At 41.6% G+C, this 17170-nt stretch overlaps 1 protein-coding gene across 1 annotated transcript in view; it reads right to left on the reverse strand.

Moving 5' to 3' along the window:
* The window catches only part of GHR (growth hormone receptor), a 228708-nt gene extending 212128 nt beyond the window's left edge, over positions 1 to 16580 (reverse strand). The window contains exons 1-2 of the mRNA XM_011370701.2: positions 16475 to 16580; positions 16138 to 16251 (exon numbers count right to left, since the gene is read on the reverse strand). Coding sequence (XP_011369003.2) covers positions 16138 to 16251; positions 16475 to 16580 — 220 coding nt within the window. The remainder of the gene's footprint in view (positions 1 to 16137; positions 16252 to 16474) is intronic.
* Positions 16581 to 17170: the final 590 nt, after the last annotated feature.

Raw genomic sequence — 17170 nt, forward strand, 5'->3', positions numbered from 1 at the left:
CAGGTAATGACTAGTAATCCTACTAAACTTTACTAATTTACTCCCTTTCACATTCAAACTTCCTCTGCTCTTTTCAAATATCTGAAATCACCTCCTTTCTTCTCCAGTATGCCCTCCCCCTTCTCTCTCTCACTCTGTTTTCCAAAGTCGATAGAAGACATCAACAGAAACCCCTTTAACTTGCAGCTACCACAGCTTGGCATCTGTACACATCCCTCCTTCTGGATGTCTCGGAAGAGCAGGGATGTCATCCAGAACGGAAGAGCAGGGATGTCTCTTCTCTCCCATTCCTCCAGCTGTCCTCGGGATCCAACCACTTTTCTCTTCTCAGGAATCCCGCATGATTGAATCATCCATCCTCGCTCTATCTTTGATTCACCCCACCCCCATTCCCTCCATGGCTTTTTTCCATCAACCTTTAAACAGGTCTCTCATCTTTAGAAAGCCCTCCCTTAATTCTATTTCCTCCTCTAGTTACAGCTCTAACCTTTCGTTTCTCTTGACAGCCACATGTCTTGAGTTATTTATATATCCACTGTCTCCCTTTTCTCCCTTCCCACCCACTCCCCATGACACTTCATTCTGGCCTCTGCCTCCATCACTAACTACATCAACATAGCTCTCCTTAAAGACCTTCGAGACATCCATTTTACTAATCCAAAGAAAATATACAAGACCTTTTTAACTTTACCTCTCATCAGCATCTCTACTTACCTTCATTCTGAATACCAAACAAGAACTAGCCATATCCATTTCATGAATGAATTCCTTAACTCACTTAAACCCCTTTGTAAACGCATGAGAAATGTAAATACATTTCTGTAAAGACTTAAAGTGCCCAAATTCAGTACCTATACATGTACTTTAAACTGACACAAATTTAACTCCTTCCAGATTTCAGGGTCCATCTTTAAATTAAGATTACAGTACTATATCCCAAAGTCTTATACAAATTCTTGGGCTTAAGCTCAGAAGATATTAATCAAAGTCCAAGTCACTTATTAAACTGCAAGTGGCTATAAAACAGAGTTAATACAATTGGTCAGGCAGAGAAAACCAAGAAATGGCTTGACCTATGAGCTTTCAGGACCCCTTGAAAAGCTGAGTAAAATCACTGGGGAAGAGATTAAAATTCAACTTCGATTTATATCCTTCTTTTAAATCATATAAAGTACAAACATGCTCCTGACAATTTAAGATTACGAGTGATAACCTACCAAACCGAATACTTCCTGAGTTTGCCCATGAGGATTTTTCAAAAGTTCAAAATGCTATCTTCAGCAATGTGGTTATTATTAATATCCTTCCTTTTTAAATCATGGATGTTTAAAGCAGTTGTCCTTTGAATTACAAAATCCCAAATCCCAGAGAAGTCGTTATAAATATTATGTTAATTGGGCATAATATTTTACTACTTACATTCGGCAGCATGTCCTTGCTGTATCAATATTTTAAAATTTAAGATTTAATGAAATTAAGATAATTTCTTTTTTAAATAATGATCAAGGCCGGTGTTGGGCTGCCTTAGTTACCTATTGATGCCTAATAAATTAATCAAAAACTTAGCAGTTTAAAACACAGTCTAGGGGCTTGGTTCTGACTCAGGGTCTTCCCTGAGGTTTCAGCCAGCTGTTCGTGGGGTGGGGCCTCTAGAGTCATTCTGAGGCTTGACTGGGGCTGAGGGCTCTACCCCTAAGGTCATTCTCATGGTGATTGTTGTCAAGAGGCTTCGGTTTCACATTGGCTACTGGACTGGAGGCCTGAATTCGCCATGCCATGCTGGCAGTGGGACTCCCTCACTTCCTTTCCATGTGGGCCTCTCCACTGGGCAGCACAAGACATGGCAGTTGGATTTCTCCAGAGTGAATGATCCAAAAGACGGAGCAACCAAGCCAGAAGCCACAGTGCCTTCGAAGGATCTAGTATCCAAAGTCACACATCGTCACTTCCACTTTACTCTGTTCATTAAAAGTGAGTCACCAAGTCCAACTCACACTCAAGGGGAGGAACTTGGACTCCACCTCTTGAAGAACTAAAGGATTTGTGGACATTTATACACACACACACACACACACACACACACACACACACACACACATATATTTTTTTTTTAACAGTAAAATACTATGTGTTCACCTCCCATAGTCAGATTTCTTTCTGTTGCCACATATTTGACCCCCTTTATCCTGTGTACCTCCCCATCCTCCCTTCCTCCTCCCCTCTGGTCACCACTAGTCTATTGTCCATGTCCATGAGTCTCTGTTTCTGGACATATTTTTAAAAGCAGTGCACAAGCAGTGGTTAGACGTATGGGAGTCAGACGCATTTGGAATTAGGAAGATCTGCATTTGAATCTTGACTCTGCTACTTACCAGATGAGGGTCCTTGCATAGATTATTTAACTTCCTCATGTCATAGTTTCACCAAATGTACAATTAGATGGATCACAGGGGGTTTGTGTAGGATTAAATAATAGAACATGAAAAAAGAACTTGGTACAGCCCCCTGGTCATAATGAGCACTTCCTCAATATTGTCCACACAATGATAATTAGGGAAGCAACCTATTTATTGAGTGCCCACAATGTAGACAATACAATCCTTTGCCCTGTAGGGGTTTACAATCTAGCAGTTTTGAAAGTAAATCTGAACTCAGACATAGAAAAATTAAGTGCTTTTTCCCCTGGAAATTTGAGGGTTTACTAAAGAGAGGCAATCAGAAAGCAGTCTATACAATATAAAGATATATAATGGATTTAAGCATCTTTGCTTGCTTTTTTAAAGAAGTGCAGCTGTTCCTTCAAGTTAAATTTTCTCAGAATCACTGTGAGTAGACAAAGCACAGCAGTTTGCAGGGGAAAGGTACGCGGTACAGCCATGGGCAAACTCAGGAAGTATTCGGTTTGGTAGGTTATCACTCGTAATCTTAAATTGTCAGGAGCATGTTTGTACTTTACATGATTTAAAAGAAGGATATAAATTGAAGTTGAATTTTAATCTCTTCCCCAGTGATTTTACTCAGCTTTCCAAGGGGTCCTGAAAGCTCATAGGTCAAGCCATTTCTTGGTTTTCTCTGCCTGACCAATTTCTCTGCCAGCTCAGCCCTCCCCTCTGGACATCCCAAGGCCACCGAGGGGTCTTGTTGGAGCACAGTTTACAAATGTACACTAACAGATTACGCCTGTAATCACATATACAAAAAGACAAAGGCTTAAAACCATGTCAACTTAATATAGCCATTTAAGTAAAGAAAACAGTTTCACATACACGCTATACAAGGTCATGGTTTTTCTCCTTTAAAAACATGTGATAGTCTAAATGTTAGCTTACGATGGGAACATCTTTCAGTCAATCCCTGCTTATTCCTTCTAAGAAAAAAAAATCATTTTTACATGATTGTCTTTGTATCTTCTTAGAACTTAGATCTCATTCTGAGCCAATAATTTGTGTTTTACATATATTGTGTTATTAGATACTAACTCTAGGCTTCCAACAACTTGTAATCAAAGCAAAAATCAACAACAACAACGAAAAACCTTAAAGCCTATTCTTTTCTGAATTTAGAATTAGAGGTTACAGGAATTTCAGCATTGGTTAGCCTAGATAGCCATGTTGTTCATTTTCCCAGAGTCGAAGCTCAAATAATTTACAAGAATTTCTCTTTCTGAATTTCATGCCCCAAGTTCCAAGGCAACCAAGGGTAATTTTCATTTGGGTCATTGCGAGTATAAAGATTAGTCAAAGATTTCTTTGAATATTCCGTATCCCTCATGTAACACTTCAAAAACAAAAAACAAAAACACAAACAAAATGCTAATCATAAAAGACTGAGAAATGGAGGTTGACTATCCAAACTCAAACACATTATAAAATAATAAAATATCTGAATTATTATACAACATCAATGTCCTGCTCTTTAGAGCTTTGTTTCCGAGACTCTTATTATCATTGTATCAAACTTTATTATGGGCATATGTACAGGCGACTTTCTGAAGAGCTTTGTGGTCAATGTATTTTGATTTCAAGATAACACATTTTACCAATAGTAGGTAGGATTTGAAAACGATCCACAGATTCAAGGTTAACACTTAATCCAGCTCACTAAACGATATACCATGTGCCCACGTCTGTTGCAGTTTGATAATACAGACTTGTCAAAAACTGCATGCCTATCAAAATGGCACCAACGACAGGAGTTGGGCAAGTGGAGAAGAGCAGGAGTTGAGAACAGTAATAAGAGTATAGGCTCCAAAGTCAGAAAACACATTTTAACCTCAACTGTGTTGTTTACCACCTGTGAATCCCTGGGCAAGTGACCTAGCATCCCTGAGTCTCATTCATCTGTTGAAGGCACTCAAGGCTACGTGACTCACAGTTAGCAGGATTAAGTATGACATGCACAAACAGTGCACATTGAACGGACTGGGTCATGTCTGGTTTAGGGGGTCCTCCTTCACATTTGATGTTCGGGACACATGTTCGAAATCAAATTTCTTCTAAGGCATCACACTGTGGAGGCTCAGCTACACATATGCCTAGTGAATAAAGTTTTGTTCTTATTGTTGCCTTGATATATTCGTTTTGTTTTGAGAACATATCATGTCCAATATGATGCTGGATGTCAACGTTACTGTATTTTCATTCATGGAATTTGCTATCTAGTTATAAAGAGTAGTTAGTTAAACATATAAGAGGACCGAAATAAAAGAGCATATGCACAGTAGTTAAAAATTGTAAAATTAAATGCAATGTGATATAGCCTGGATTGAATCTGGAAACAGAAAAAGGACATTAATGGAAATACCTGAATAAAGGGAAAATCTGAATAAAGTCTAGAATTTAGTAAATAGTATTGTACAAATGTTTATTTCTTAGTTTTGATGAATATACCATGATTATGGATATTAACATTAGGGGAGGTCGGGCAAGGGATATATAGGAACTCCACATTTGTGCAACTTTTCTGTAAATCTGAAACTAGTCCTAAGTAAAAAGTCTATTTTAAAGAGTCATATTACTATCTAATGCAAGTTGCTCGTCCCTTCCCTAACCATATCCCCTCCCCCGTATGGCCTCACCCTGCCTAATTTCTAACTGCCAGCACCTGCGTCTCTGTGCCTGCAGGTTCTCTCCAGCATCTGGAGACCTCTTTGCCCTGCCCAGCAATAGTGCCCAGGAGTTACTGACTAAGAAAAGTTGATGAGTAAATATTCAAACTCTTTCCACCTTGGGTGAGAAGACTCTAAGACATGTGTTTTTCCTGCGCTCCCAAAATCTTTCCAGAAAGATTACAAACTCCAGCTGCCAATTGCTATGACTGCTTCATAATGCACCCATTATCGTCTCTTTCTCCTACCTTATTTCACTTTCCCAAATAAATTTTTACCTGAATCCTTGTCTGCTTCTGGGAGAAATCCAAACCAAGACATTACTCCCAACTATATTTGCTGACAAAGTGAAAAGGCTACTAAATATATTCGTTTAAGGTCTTTTATAGGGAGATGATATAGCTATCCTGAACTATTTTTGGTTCTTAGAAAGAGCTCTTCACTCCATACCATGAAAAAAATTGCACCAAATTATAAATAAACTGGGAATTGACACATGAAAGCCACACATTTTTGGATGTGTGGAAGGGAAATAAATGTTAGAATGCTAACAAAAATGGCCAGTAACTACTAAGACGCGCACATTCGTCCATTCAACCAGAACTTAGCAAGGATTTTCTATGGGGTATAAAGCGAACGAAATAGAAAAGGTCCCTACTATTAGGAAGCTTACATTTCTATCAGTGGAGATGGACAAAAATATTAGATGGTGATAAGTGCTGCGAAGAAAATAAAACAGGGTCATACGACAGCATGACATGGTTGGTGGGAGGTTACTGTAATGGGACCAAAACACTCCTGATTTTTGTAGGCATTCCTCTAGGTTCTCATATCTTACAGTATGTAATCATAAGCTGTTCTTTACCAAGGAACAATCCCCATCACCTCAACTGGTCAACTTTTGATTGTCCGTTAACTTGCTCAAAGTATCACCCTGTTGAAAAGGGTCTCCCATTGCTAGCAGACAGAAATCTCTCTGACAAACATATATATCCAGGAATGTCTTTTAGTATTGATTTTTAAATCCAAACTTCATAAGTCATCAATAATCATGTGGATATACCTTCCACTTCTGTTGTATGGCAAGTCTAGGCACAATGACAGAGAAGTCACAAGAAACTAATCTCTGGGCAGCAGTACTCCTCTGAAGGAGGGAAATTTCAATAATATAAATGAAACTGAGAGTCCTTATGACTTTGATTAAGTTTAGCATTAAATCCTAGCTCTAGAAATCATCTCTCTATCTCTGTCTCTTCCCCTCAGAGACCTAGCCCCGCCGATACTCAGCAACCTCCGAGGCAGCAGAACATAGAAGCCTGAACCTGACTAGTGATCACAAGATCCAGAGAAAGACAACATCTTGACGTAAGTTATGTTTCAGGTGGCTACTTTCCCATGAGAAAGGACAGAGGGATGCAGGAGCAGACGTCAAAACTGTCTTCAAGACCTAAAGAAATGATTGATTACTCTTACTTCGCCTCCAACCAATCAGCTCCCACTATGACTCCAAACACCCAAGGTGTCTTGTGATTTTACCCTCCATAACCTGTAACCTGCACACCACGCCCTTGGGAAGTCAGGTATTTAGCACATAAGCTCCCCATCCTCAGATCAGTCAATTCAATATTAAACTATTTTTCTTTCTATACTGCGAACTCCTGCTCATGCATTTCTTGGGGCCAGTGCACGCAAGCAGATGGACTCTAACACTGGGGTCTTGGTAACACAAACTAAAGAAACACTTAGGGACTCATGAAAGCCCTAACTTTGGTTTATTGGGAAAGAAAGAAGGCGAGGAGGGGGAAGTGGCAGTTGGTATCTAAGGGATCTTTTATGGGTGAAGGTTTTAAGTTTCCTCTCTCAGAGCCTCTCAAAAGGGACTTCTCTCTTTTCGTGTGTCCCATGTGTGCCAGGCACTGTTTTGACTCATTTAAACTACAACAGCCTTGTGAAGTAAGACTCACCATCCCCATTTTGCAGATAAAGCTCAGAGAGTTTAATTAACTTGTTGAGAGTCATAAAGGTGGTAAATGGCAGAACTGGATTCAAATCTCATCAGACAAGCCAGATTTGTGTGATTCCAAAGCCTACTCCATGCCCCTTCCGGAATGTCAACCTACCTTTAGGTTTTCACAGCCACCGACACATCAGAGGGCATTTGCCAGCCTTAATTCACAGGCAAATCTCTGTGTGTTCCCAGCGAAAAGAACTACTGGTCAAGCGTCACCTGTCTCAATTCACAACTTGCTCAGTTAACACAACTAACTGTTACCCTCACATATGAATGACAGAGATAGACAAGACAACATGCTAGTCCATGGTTCCAGTCAATGTTTATGGGTAGGAATGTGGTATAGCAAAAAGAGCCCTTGAAAGAAAGCTAAAGGAACTGGGTTGTAAATCTTTCACTGTCATAGTGGAGTTTAACCCTAGGGAAGTCTTGTCATTTCTCAGGGACTCCCATTTCCTCACATAAATAAAGTGAGGATGTTGGACTCAATTTTCAATAGGGGGCCACTGGCATCTGAGGAAGTGTAATTTTTCCTCGTGTAGGACTGCTCCTGGCATTACAGAAATTTCGCATCCTGACTCTAGGCACTAAAAACCCATAACTCTTTCCAGTCTTTGTAACAACCATATTTCCGAATGCCCCTAGGTGGTGCTTAGCAGAGAGGCTGTACTTGGTTGAGAATCACTGGTGGATGATCTCATGGTCTATGAGGCCCTGTGGCTCTCTTAGGCCAAAACTGTCAGTATTAGCATGAGGCAGGGAAATGGGAGCGGAGGAGACAGTTCCAGGCCAAGTCTACCATTATAGCATTTATAAAGGTCATATTCTTGAAAGGAAGTCATATTTGTTGGCATCTTTAATAAACCTCTTGGAATACTGTTATAGAAAGAAGTTTTAAAATTGAATGTATTTGAATTTATATTATGTTCATACAAGAGAAGTATGCAGAGACACCCTGCAACAGTCACCTCCCTCTAGGAAGAACTAGGCTCAGGGAGGACAATCCAACAGCCCTGCCTGAGGAATGGACCTATATGCAGCATCCATAATGGGCAATGAGAAGGGCTTCCAGTGGAAAACAAATCCACAGCCTGAAACACCCTTCCTGCTCTTCTATTACAGGTTAGTCCACTGAGCTCCAGATATGCTTCCAGGTGCCCGGTTCTCAACCCCCTTGCACAAAATGTCTATCAAAAAAATTTACAATATTTTAAGTCCTGGCCTCAGAAGCCACTTTGCCCATAAATCTTCCCCTAAATACTTCAGCACAAACAGATCTTCCTTCTTTCTTAATAAACATAGCATTTACAGTCTGTAATAGAATTTTTCGTTAAATTGTGTAATTGTCAACTGTTCCATAATCACACCATGTACATTATAAGTATTGCCTTCTTAGCTTGAATACCAGGCCCCAAAGTCACAGGTCATGTCTTATACTACTTTTATATTCCCCAGAGTGTCTAGCACATTCCCAGAAACACAGTAAGAGCTCAAAAAATATGTGTTCTGTCTTTGATTTTTCGGAGTGATCCCCCAAATACCACTAGCTTGGCCAAACTTACATCCCGTATGCTAATAAATCTTATTTACTCTCATCTTTTCCCAAGTTGTTTTCAGAGTACTTTTCAGATGACATGATTATTCTCACATACCATATATGTACCGTAATAAATAAACAAAAACATTAAACTTCATAGGACAAATGCAAAGTAATTAAAGCTTCGTGCTCTGTGATGAGAGGTATACTAAGAGCTGACAAACTGGATGTTTCCCAAGTCCTACTGAGTCCTACAGAAAAATTCAAAATGCATCTCCATATTGTTTCAAGTATTAAAAACTTCTACATTTCCAAGGCCTGTACAGGAGCTACCTTGGGAAGCTGATCATCAAGTTTGGGTGCTATCGTTAATCTAAGGAGAATAATACCAAATTTGAATTTATGAGCTTAGGTCCTAGTTATCAACTGATCATCATATCCACATCCCTTTGCCTCCAACTCTCGACATAATTCATGTCAACACGTCGATTTCTGTCTGTGGTTTATTAGATGCTAAGGTCATCAATAAAATATTTATTGAACATCTATGAAAAGACAAGCATTGTTTTCTCAATGTCTCCAAGGGAAACAAGATGCTACACTGACTGCTAATGTGAAAGAAATCATTCCTCTTCATCTTGCTCCTCTTTCTTTATTCTGACTTGCTAGATATAAAAATGGAATCTTTTCTTCATCGTCATCTTGCCCAGGGATTCTGGTATCTTCTTCTACCCCTTGGAGAAGAAGCCATTATAGAACTTCTGTCTTCAGGACTGTTTACACAATTTACCATGCACATATGCCTTGCCAGACTATTATTTTCTTTGCTTTGCCAAATGGAGGTTTTCTGGGATAACAATAACATAGCTTGAAGGTTTCCAGAAAAGCAGTTTATAGGGTGAATTAGGATCAAGTCATCATACTGACCAAGGACAAAGGCTGCTCGCCTGACCAATGGCAATCAAACTGGAAGTCTGACCAGATTTCTCATCAGCCATGATCGAATTCAAGTCAAGCTATTTACTACATTACTTAAGCATCTTTTGTCTCTCGGGGACATGTACAACTGTTTTGTAATGGTTATTCTCTATTTTTTTAATATGGCAACTTAAAGATTAAAAAAAGATGGATATGATGCTTAATATGATAAAGTACATTTCAAGTGAGAAAAAAATATGACTCTTAACTTTATCATATGTCTAATATATATATACCAAGGGAAAGAGAGGGATGCTACTTTTAAGTTTTTGAATTATACACTACTTTGTTTCATTTTATAAACAAATGAGGAAACAATCAAGGAGTTACCACAGCAAATGTCTATCATAGCAGGCTGTCCATCATAGACACATAAAAATACCTATTCAACTTGCAAAACTTTTTGGTACTCTAACGCTAAATGTGGGCTTTATCAGGCAGGGTGTTCTCACCACTTGTGCTGAATCTCTGGGAAGAGAGCTTCTTCCCCAGGATATACTTTCACTTAGAAACCTGGCCAGCTGGAGATAGACTTGTTCATGTTTAAATGAATTCATAGTTTAAGAAATACAATTAATTGAGATTATAATGATATTATTCTAAAGAAAACATATGGAAGTCTACTCAGTAACAAAAGAAGCAAGCCTTAATCAAAGCAGTAAACACATCTGGAAGTTGTAAGGGTTCTGCAGAAGAAATTATCTACTGATTTTGGAATGGAGTATTTGAAGGTAAGTTTAAATGCTGATTAAAAACACACAGCCCGACAATTTCTGACAAAATCACTGCCTTCTTATGAATCATTATTAAGTAAAATTGGTGCCTGATCTAGGGCTTCATTTGCCTATATTAGAAGGTAGAGAGAAGCACTGAAGAAAGAAGTTGTGACTAAACAATGATACTGTCTGTCATTCTTTTAAGTCTGGTATTCACCATAGAAATATCTTTAGCTCAAAGCAAAAACAACAATAAAAGAAAACTGCTTCAGAAAAGCTTTCTGTATTAGACCATGATAAGCTGGAATTGTTTCAGAATGGAAACTGGAAGTGCAGTTGTAATTACATTTTTATCTGTTTTACTTAATTGTTTAAAAAAAATTAATGATGAGAGAATAAAATAAGCAAATACTATGTCTTAATGCTTATATCCAAAATTGTCGTATGTTAAATGAGTGATATAAAGTATAGCTCAACTGTCCAAAGCATTCCCCATTAATTCAACTGAGACTCTTCTCACATCTACATTCAAAGGAGTGGAAAAATATGAAAATGAATAAACTTTATTTCCTGTTCCTGAAAAACTCACAGCCAAGCAAGGAAGACAGATATACAAAAAGTAGACCATGAAACTAAAATGAAATAGGTATTCTCAGAGAAGTTCACGCAAAGTACCAAAGGAGCTGAGAAAAGAAATTCAATAATAAGATGGATTCAAATCGCAGCCTTGAAAAGACTCCTAAGAAGTCATCTTGTTTAATATCTTTTGTTGTTGTTGTTGTTGTTGTTGTTGTCTATTTGTTTCTAACATGAAAGAAAGAAGATTAAGTAGTTTGCAGAAATTATAAATTAGAGGCGAGACTTAGAGGGAATCCAGGTTTCCTGACACCTAGTTTACTATTATTTTATATTATGCTATCCTAGCTTGTGGGTTTCTTGCATCAAAGTAGAACTTTGGTTTGGAAATTGCATGTCCAAGCACTTGTCAGTGGGTCTGCTGTAATTTGTGGGGGTGGGGTGGAGGGAGTAATGAAATCAGTTTTTAACTTAAAGAATGTAATTTATCATTGATTATCTCCTCCCTTTGTATGGGAACAGAATATAGTAAAGGAGCAAACGCAATATGCAAAGGGATGAGTGAGGAATCTCATTGCACACACACACACACACACACACACACGCACACACAAGAGGGACAGCATGGACAATGTTATCTAAGACATTAGAATGTCATTGGCCCCTTGTCCTTACTGACATTCTGTACATAAAGTAGGGGCTTCTGATAGGCCCAGATGTCAGTATATATTATAGGTTAGGTTTTTTTTTGCTTTGCCAAGAAAAATAATCATTTCTCTCATACCCAGACTTGCTGAAAACAAAAACAAAAACAAAAACATTGCTATCATCACCAACCATCAACATTTCTAGCAAGAAGACAGAAGAGTCTCAGCTGTGGCAGATTCTGAGCTGATGGCAGAAGAAACTTATAATTTAGCTGGGAAGCCTCAGACAGACACATAAAAGAGAAATCAATCATACCAGGTGGATTCTAACATGTAGTACAGGCTGTTACAGAGGTTGTTTGTAAATACCTCAGCCCTGGGTGGTAGGAATTATAATTTTCACAGAGGAGAAAAATGAGTCTCAAAGAAGCCAATCTGCATGTCCAGTGGTAAAGGTCAGTTTCAAACTACAGAATGGGCCCCAAAGTACTTACTTGCCTTTGAACCACACCCTCTCTTGTGTATACATTAGCTTTGCTTCTTTCCTCTAAAAAGGTTAGGCCTTGGTATCTGAGGAGCATCAGAGTTTTTATCAGACTTGGATCCAGACACACAAGAGGCCAGAACTTCTCTTAGTACTGATGCTGTGATATACCTGCTTTAGACCTCCCTGGGGCATGAGCAGGCTATTCACTTCTAGAAGCAGATTGTTGAATTCAGTCATGTCCTGTATGTACAACTTAAATCCTAGTTGCCTGAGGAAGCATTTCTGTCTCATGTACTTTCACCTCACTTAGGGCCAGATGGCATATTCTCTGTGAGCTGGATAGAAAAAACATTCAATTAAATGCTTGATTGAGAGTACTGATTCATGCTTATGGAAGCAAACACAATGAGGTCCACGAAAAGAACATCTCACAAAGTAGGCTCTACCTGTCGATAATGTGCAGCCTCAATTTGCTTGCCTTCAAAACATTCTACATCTGGTATTTTGGGGGCTGGTACTCCTTGACAGAGAGAAATTAAGTAGCCACTTTCATTGCATGCAGAATGCAACAAACCTACACAGTATTATACTTTCCATCCAGTTGTAAAAAGTTCAGACATGAAAAAATGTTTGGAAACTATTCTCATGTTTTGATTATGGATGATTAATAATCTGAAAAAATGAGTTATCTTGTTTATAGACTTGAAATTGGAGAGATGGCTAAAAAAGCTCATAAATATTAAACTGCCTTAATAGATGCAGAGTCCAGAACTAAGGGTTTCACACCAGCGTTTTCGATAATACACATTAGGAAGAATGGCGAGAATGTGGAATCTAGGGCATAGTGGTCAGGGTAGAGAGGGTGGGACCCCACAGTGAGTGAGAAAGGCTGCGAGAATAGGCAAAAGAGGAATTTAGGAAGAAGAAGCATAATGTTTGCTTTCAAATACACTACTTAAAGGGAAAAGGGATTAGATTCATTGTGTGTGACTCCGGCAACTGAACAGTAGGCCAATGGGTGGAAGAAAATGTTGATCCAGTACAAGGCAGAACCTTCTAAAAATGATCTCTCCTGGAATGGACTGGCCAATAGAGAAGCAAGATTCCCATCTGATTATGTCCAAGAAAAGGCAGACTGGCCTATTTATAGGGAGAAATGTTGAAGTAGAATTTCATGCACCTGATAGAGAGCTAACTCTAAAGTTAGTTATTATCCCAGTCAATCATTTTATGGGGCACATTATTTACATTATACTGCTCCAAGTTGAAAAAAAGTCACTTGCCAAAAAGACATCCTGTTTTGCCTCGTTTACACAATTAGTGGAAGGCTGACTCCTATCTTGTCAAATTTCAATTCTTAACAATTCAAGATTCAAAAAGTGATTAGGTGATTTGAACACTCATATTATTTAAATCACTACAGCAGAGATTATAGATTTCTTTTTAAGAAGGAAGAGGTGATGGTTTGTATTGACACATGTAGACACACTAATTAATAGAAGTTATTTTTTACTATTGACAATTTTTTAAAATTTGTTCTCTAAAAGCAAACCACATCTCCATAATTGTGAAATTTACCAGTGGAATGACAGAGAAGCTTTAGCTCTCAAATAGCAGATTTAAAAAATACAACCCATGCCTTCTTTTTTTCTAAGCTCAACAATTTACTGTCCCATATTCTCCCTGTCACTCAGATTTACTTTTACATTAATAATGCTTACCAACAGATAACCAAAAAGGCTCGCCAAGTTGGAGAGCCTTCAAGATTTGTTTTCATGCTGGGGTGCTTTATGCACTTGGCAGAAGCAGGCTGCAACTGCGACTCCATTTATTACATTATGCTATAAACATGTCCTGAGCTAACAAGATACTCAACATGACAATCCCATAGGTTACCAAGCACCATAAACATCTGTTAACACAGGCGCCAGAGATAGCACAGAGAAGGCTAATATCCATTTTTAAGTGGTTTACGATGTGAAGTCTGCTGTTTAAAAAGTAATAATCAAAAACGTAGCCCTAAACTCCCTAGAACAAATATTTGCAAGGCAAAGTTATACTTGGTTTAAAAAAAAAATGCATTCGTGTCATTACTTTGTCATTGCATTTATAGACTTTCATTTCACACCTTTGCCCATTAAGTGTTGGCTTTCCATGGTATTCAGGAGACCAAAACTGTAATTTCACTGTGATATATTTACTCCAAATAAAAAGCTGAGTGTCGACTCACCAAATTTTCTTCGACCAATGTAAAGCAAACGGTTTCCAAGAGTGGGAGAAGATGAGGGATGAGACATGCTTGCACTACAAATGATGTTTTCCAGTGGTCTCTGGGCTAAAACACATCCTTCTAACTCCATCTAAAGTCCAACCATAAACAACTGGAGACCCCCTGAAATCTAATCTGAGATAAGTGAGCTTCGCTTTTCTCAAAAGAAAACCAAATCCTCAAACACAGAAAAGATGGAACCAACAACTCTGTTTGCTAAATTATTCTATTTTGTCTCTACCTAGCATTTTAACTTCTGGAAATGTTTCAATACTAGTTACCTCCAAGGTCTATCCCCTGACACACACTCCAGGGAAAAAGACTTCCAGAGAGACCTTAGGTGGAAACTAAAGGAGAACACCAGTTGCTCCCGGCACAGAGCTGCCACAATATCTGCGAGGAAACGTGAGTGCCTCCCCAGGCACAGGCACCAGGGAGCCTAAGAGTAAATACCCCAAAGATCATCTAGTCTCTAGACTATGGACAGCAGCACCCTGGGAATCTCAGATCTGCAGCTCCAACTTGGGTCCGGGTCTCCAGGATTCTGTATCCACATATACACATATCTCGTAGAACCCTCACCCCCTATGCAGGTCTCTTGAGAGTTCCAGAAACCTCTACCCCCAGACCTCTGCCCCTCAAAGGCAACGGGTTTAGAATTTTAAAGTCCATGGTGCTTAAATCCTATGCAGGAACTCCTGCGACTTCCCAACCCTCGGGCCTCCCGTTACCTTTCCCTGTCCCTTCAAAGGTCTACCGGCCGCACAGACAGACGGGCGGCACTTCTCTGGCCTCCTCCCACTCCCTCACACCCCCGCACACCCTACTGGCTCAGGCGCCGACACGCCCCCCCCCAGGCGCACACACGCGCACACGTACACCCATTCGGCACACATACCCCGCACCAGGTCACCGACTCCCGCAACCGGCCCCCAGCAAGCGTCCCCCTCTGGGTTACATATAACGCACTCGCCCCCAAATAGACTTCCCCACACACCCGCATGCGGGTGACCCTGCCTGGCACCCCCTGCGCACCGCCGGCGCCCTGTCCCCACACACGCGGCTACCCCACTCACCGCAGCCCTCAAGCCTCGGGCAGTTCTGTCAAAACTTTGAGCCTGGTTGATTTCATAACCACGAATATCTCCAGGGCTGGGAAAGCTCGACTCGCCAGAATTTCCACCCACCCCAGCTCATGGGGACCAGTGGCCGTGACTCTACTGACCCCAGCTCCGCGGGTGCCAGTGCAAGGCTGCAGATGCCACAAACGCCGCAAAGGGCGGCGCGCTTTTGGGAGGAGCGCGCAGTGTAGACGCGCACAGTGTAGCCCGACGACCTCCCTTCTCCTTCGGTCGCGCCTCCCAGGACCTCTCCCCGCTCAGCAGCGGCAGCTTCAGTGTCCCTGCTACGGCCCGGCTGATGATGTCAAACAGAAACACTCACAAAACTTTTACATCAAAACTATCTTCAGAGGAAGCCCCTCCAGGCACCGCAAACACCGGTGGGAGCAAGCGCCAGCGTAGGATGGTTCTCCTGTCGCCCCCAACTCTCGGCCGTCCCCCACCAACTTCACACACACACACACACACACACGTCCATTGCGTGGATCGGGTTACAACAACCCACTAGCAGAAAACAACTTCGCGAGTAGAGAGAACAGCCAACCCCCAAGTCACCCAGGAAAAACTATCTGCAAATACATAAGACAGATCCCCATTTTCATAAACAACTGGCGTCCCAGGGTCCACTCCCAGGCGCCCTGGCTCAACAGGAGGAAAATAACCCGACTCCCGGAACCCCCTCTAGTACCTTCGAGCCTCGCCTGCGGGTTGAGAGCGCGGGTTCGCGTCCGCGCTGGGGCCGAGGGTGCGGGGGGCCTCCGGCCGGCGTGGCCGCAGCCCGGGGTCCCCGCCGCCGCCCCGGCTCAGCAGCAGCCGCAGCCGCCGCTGCTGCAGCAGCCGCCGCCGCCGCCACCGCCGCCGCTCCCTAGACCGCCTCCTCTTCCCATGGCTGCGCCCAGCTTGGCAGCTCCCGGGCTGTCAGGCTTGGGGAGGAGGAGGGGGCGGGGTGAAACGGGAAGGGAGGATGGGACGCGAGGGGTGGGAAACAGCGGCCGCGGTTCACCAGAGGTCACGCCCGGCCTGGCCTGCGGTCCCCGCGACCCTGGCTGCCGAAGCGAGGGGAAGCCGAAGTTCGGGGCCGCGGGTTCGAGACCTGCTGCGGAGGAGCCGAGCGCCGTCTGGGCCACGCATTCCGAGGAGCTGGGATGAAGCGAGCGTTTCCCGGCGAGGAGTTGGAGTCGATGCGAGTCACTCTCTTCTGGGCTGTGCGGCTCCTCCTAGAGGAAAATATTGGTAGTTGCAGGACACTTCCTTCCTCTCCGCCCACCCCTGTTCCCAAAAAGAAGGCAGGACCTAAAAGAGCCTAAATGCAAGTCAAGAAATTTAAACGAACGAACGCTTACAGAAAAGTCAGCTACTCTCAGGAATCGGAAGAAAAACCAGCAAGATAACTTGGAAAGCGTGGTTAGCCAACCAAAACACTGCCTCTCTCCACCTGTAACCAATTTCCAAACTCCTGTTCACTGGGGCACGGTGAAAAAGATAGTTAAAATAGGAAGGCCTTTATTTTGGAGGTTAGAAAACGGAGACAGAGAGGTGAACTAATTTACCAAGGACACAAGGCATTATGGAAGAAAGGGATAGCCAGAAGCCTGAGCACAGGGCTCCAGGGAGTCCAGACACAGGCCCCAGCCCGAGGATTGTCCTTGTGTGTGACCTAGGGAAAGTGTTTTAACTGCCCTTCGCTGGACGTAGTTCATTTGTCAGATTCAGGCCTGCCC

Source organism: Pteropus vampyrus, unplaced genomic scaffold (genome assembly GCF_000151845.1).
Source record: "Pteropus vampyrus isolate Shadow unplaced genomic scaffold, Pvam_2.0 Scaffold172, whole genome shotgun sequence".
NCBI lineage: Eukaryota > Metazoa > Chordata > Mammalia > Chiroptera > Pteropodidae > Pteropus > Pteropus vampyrus.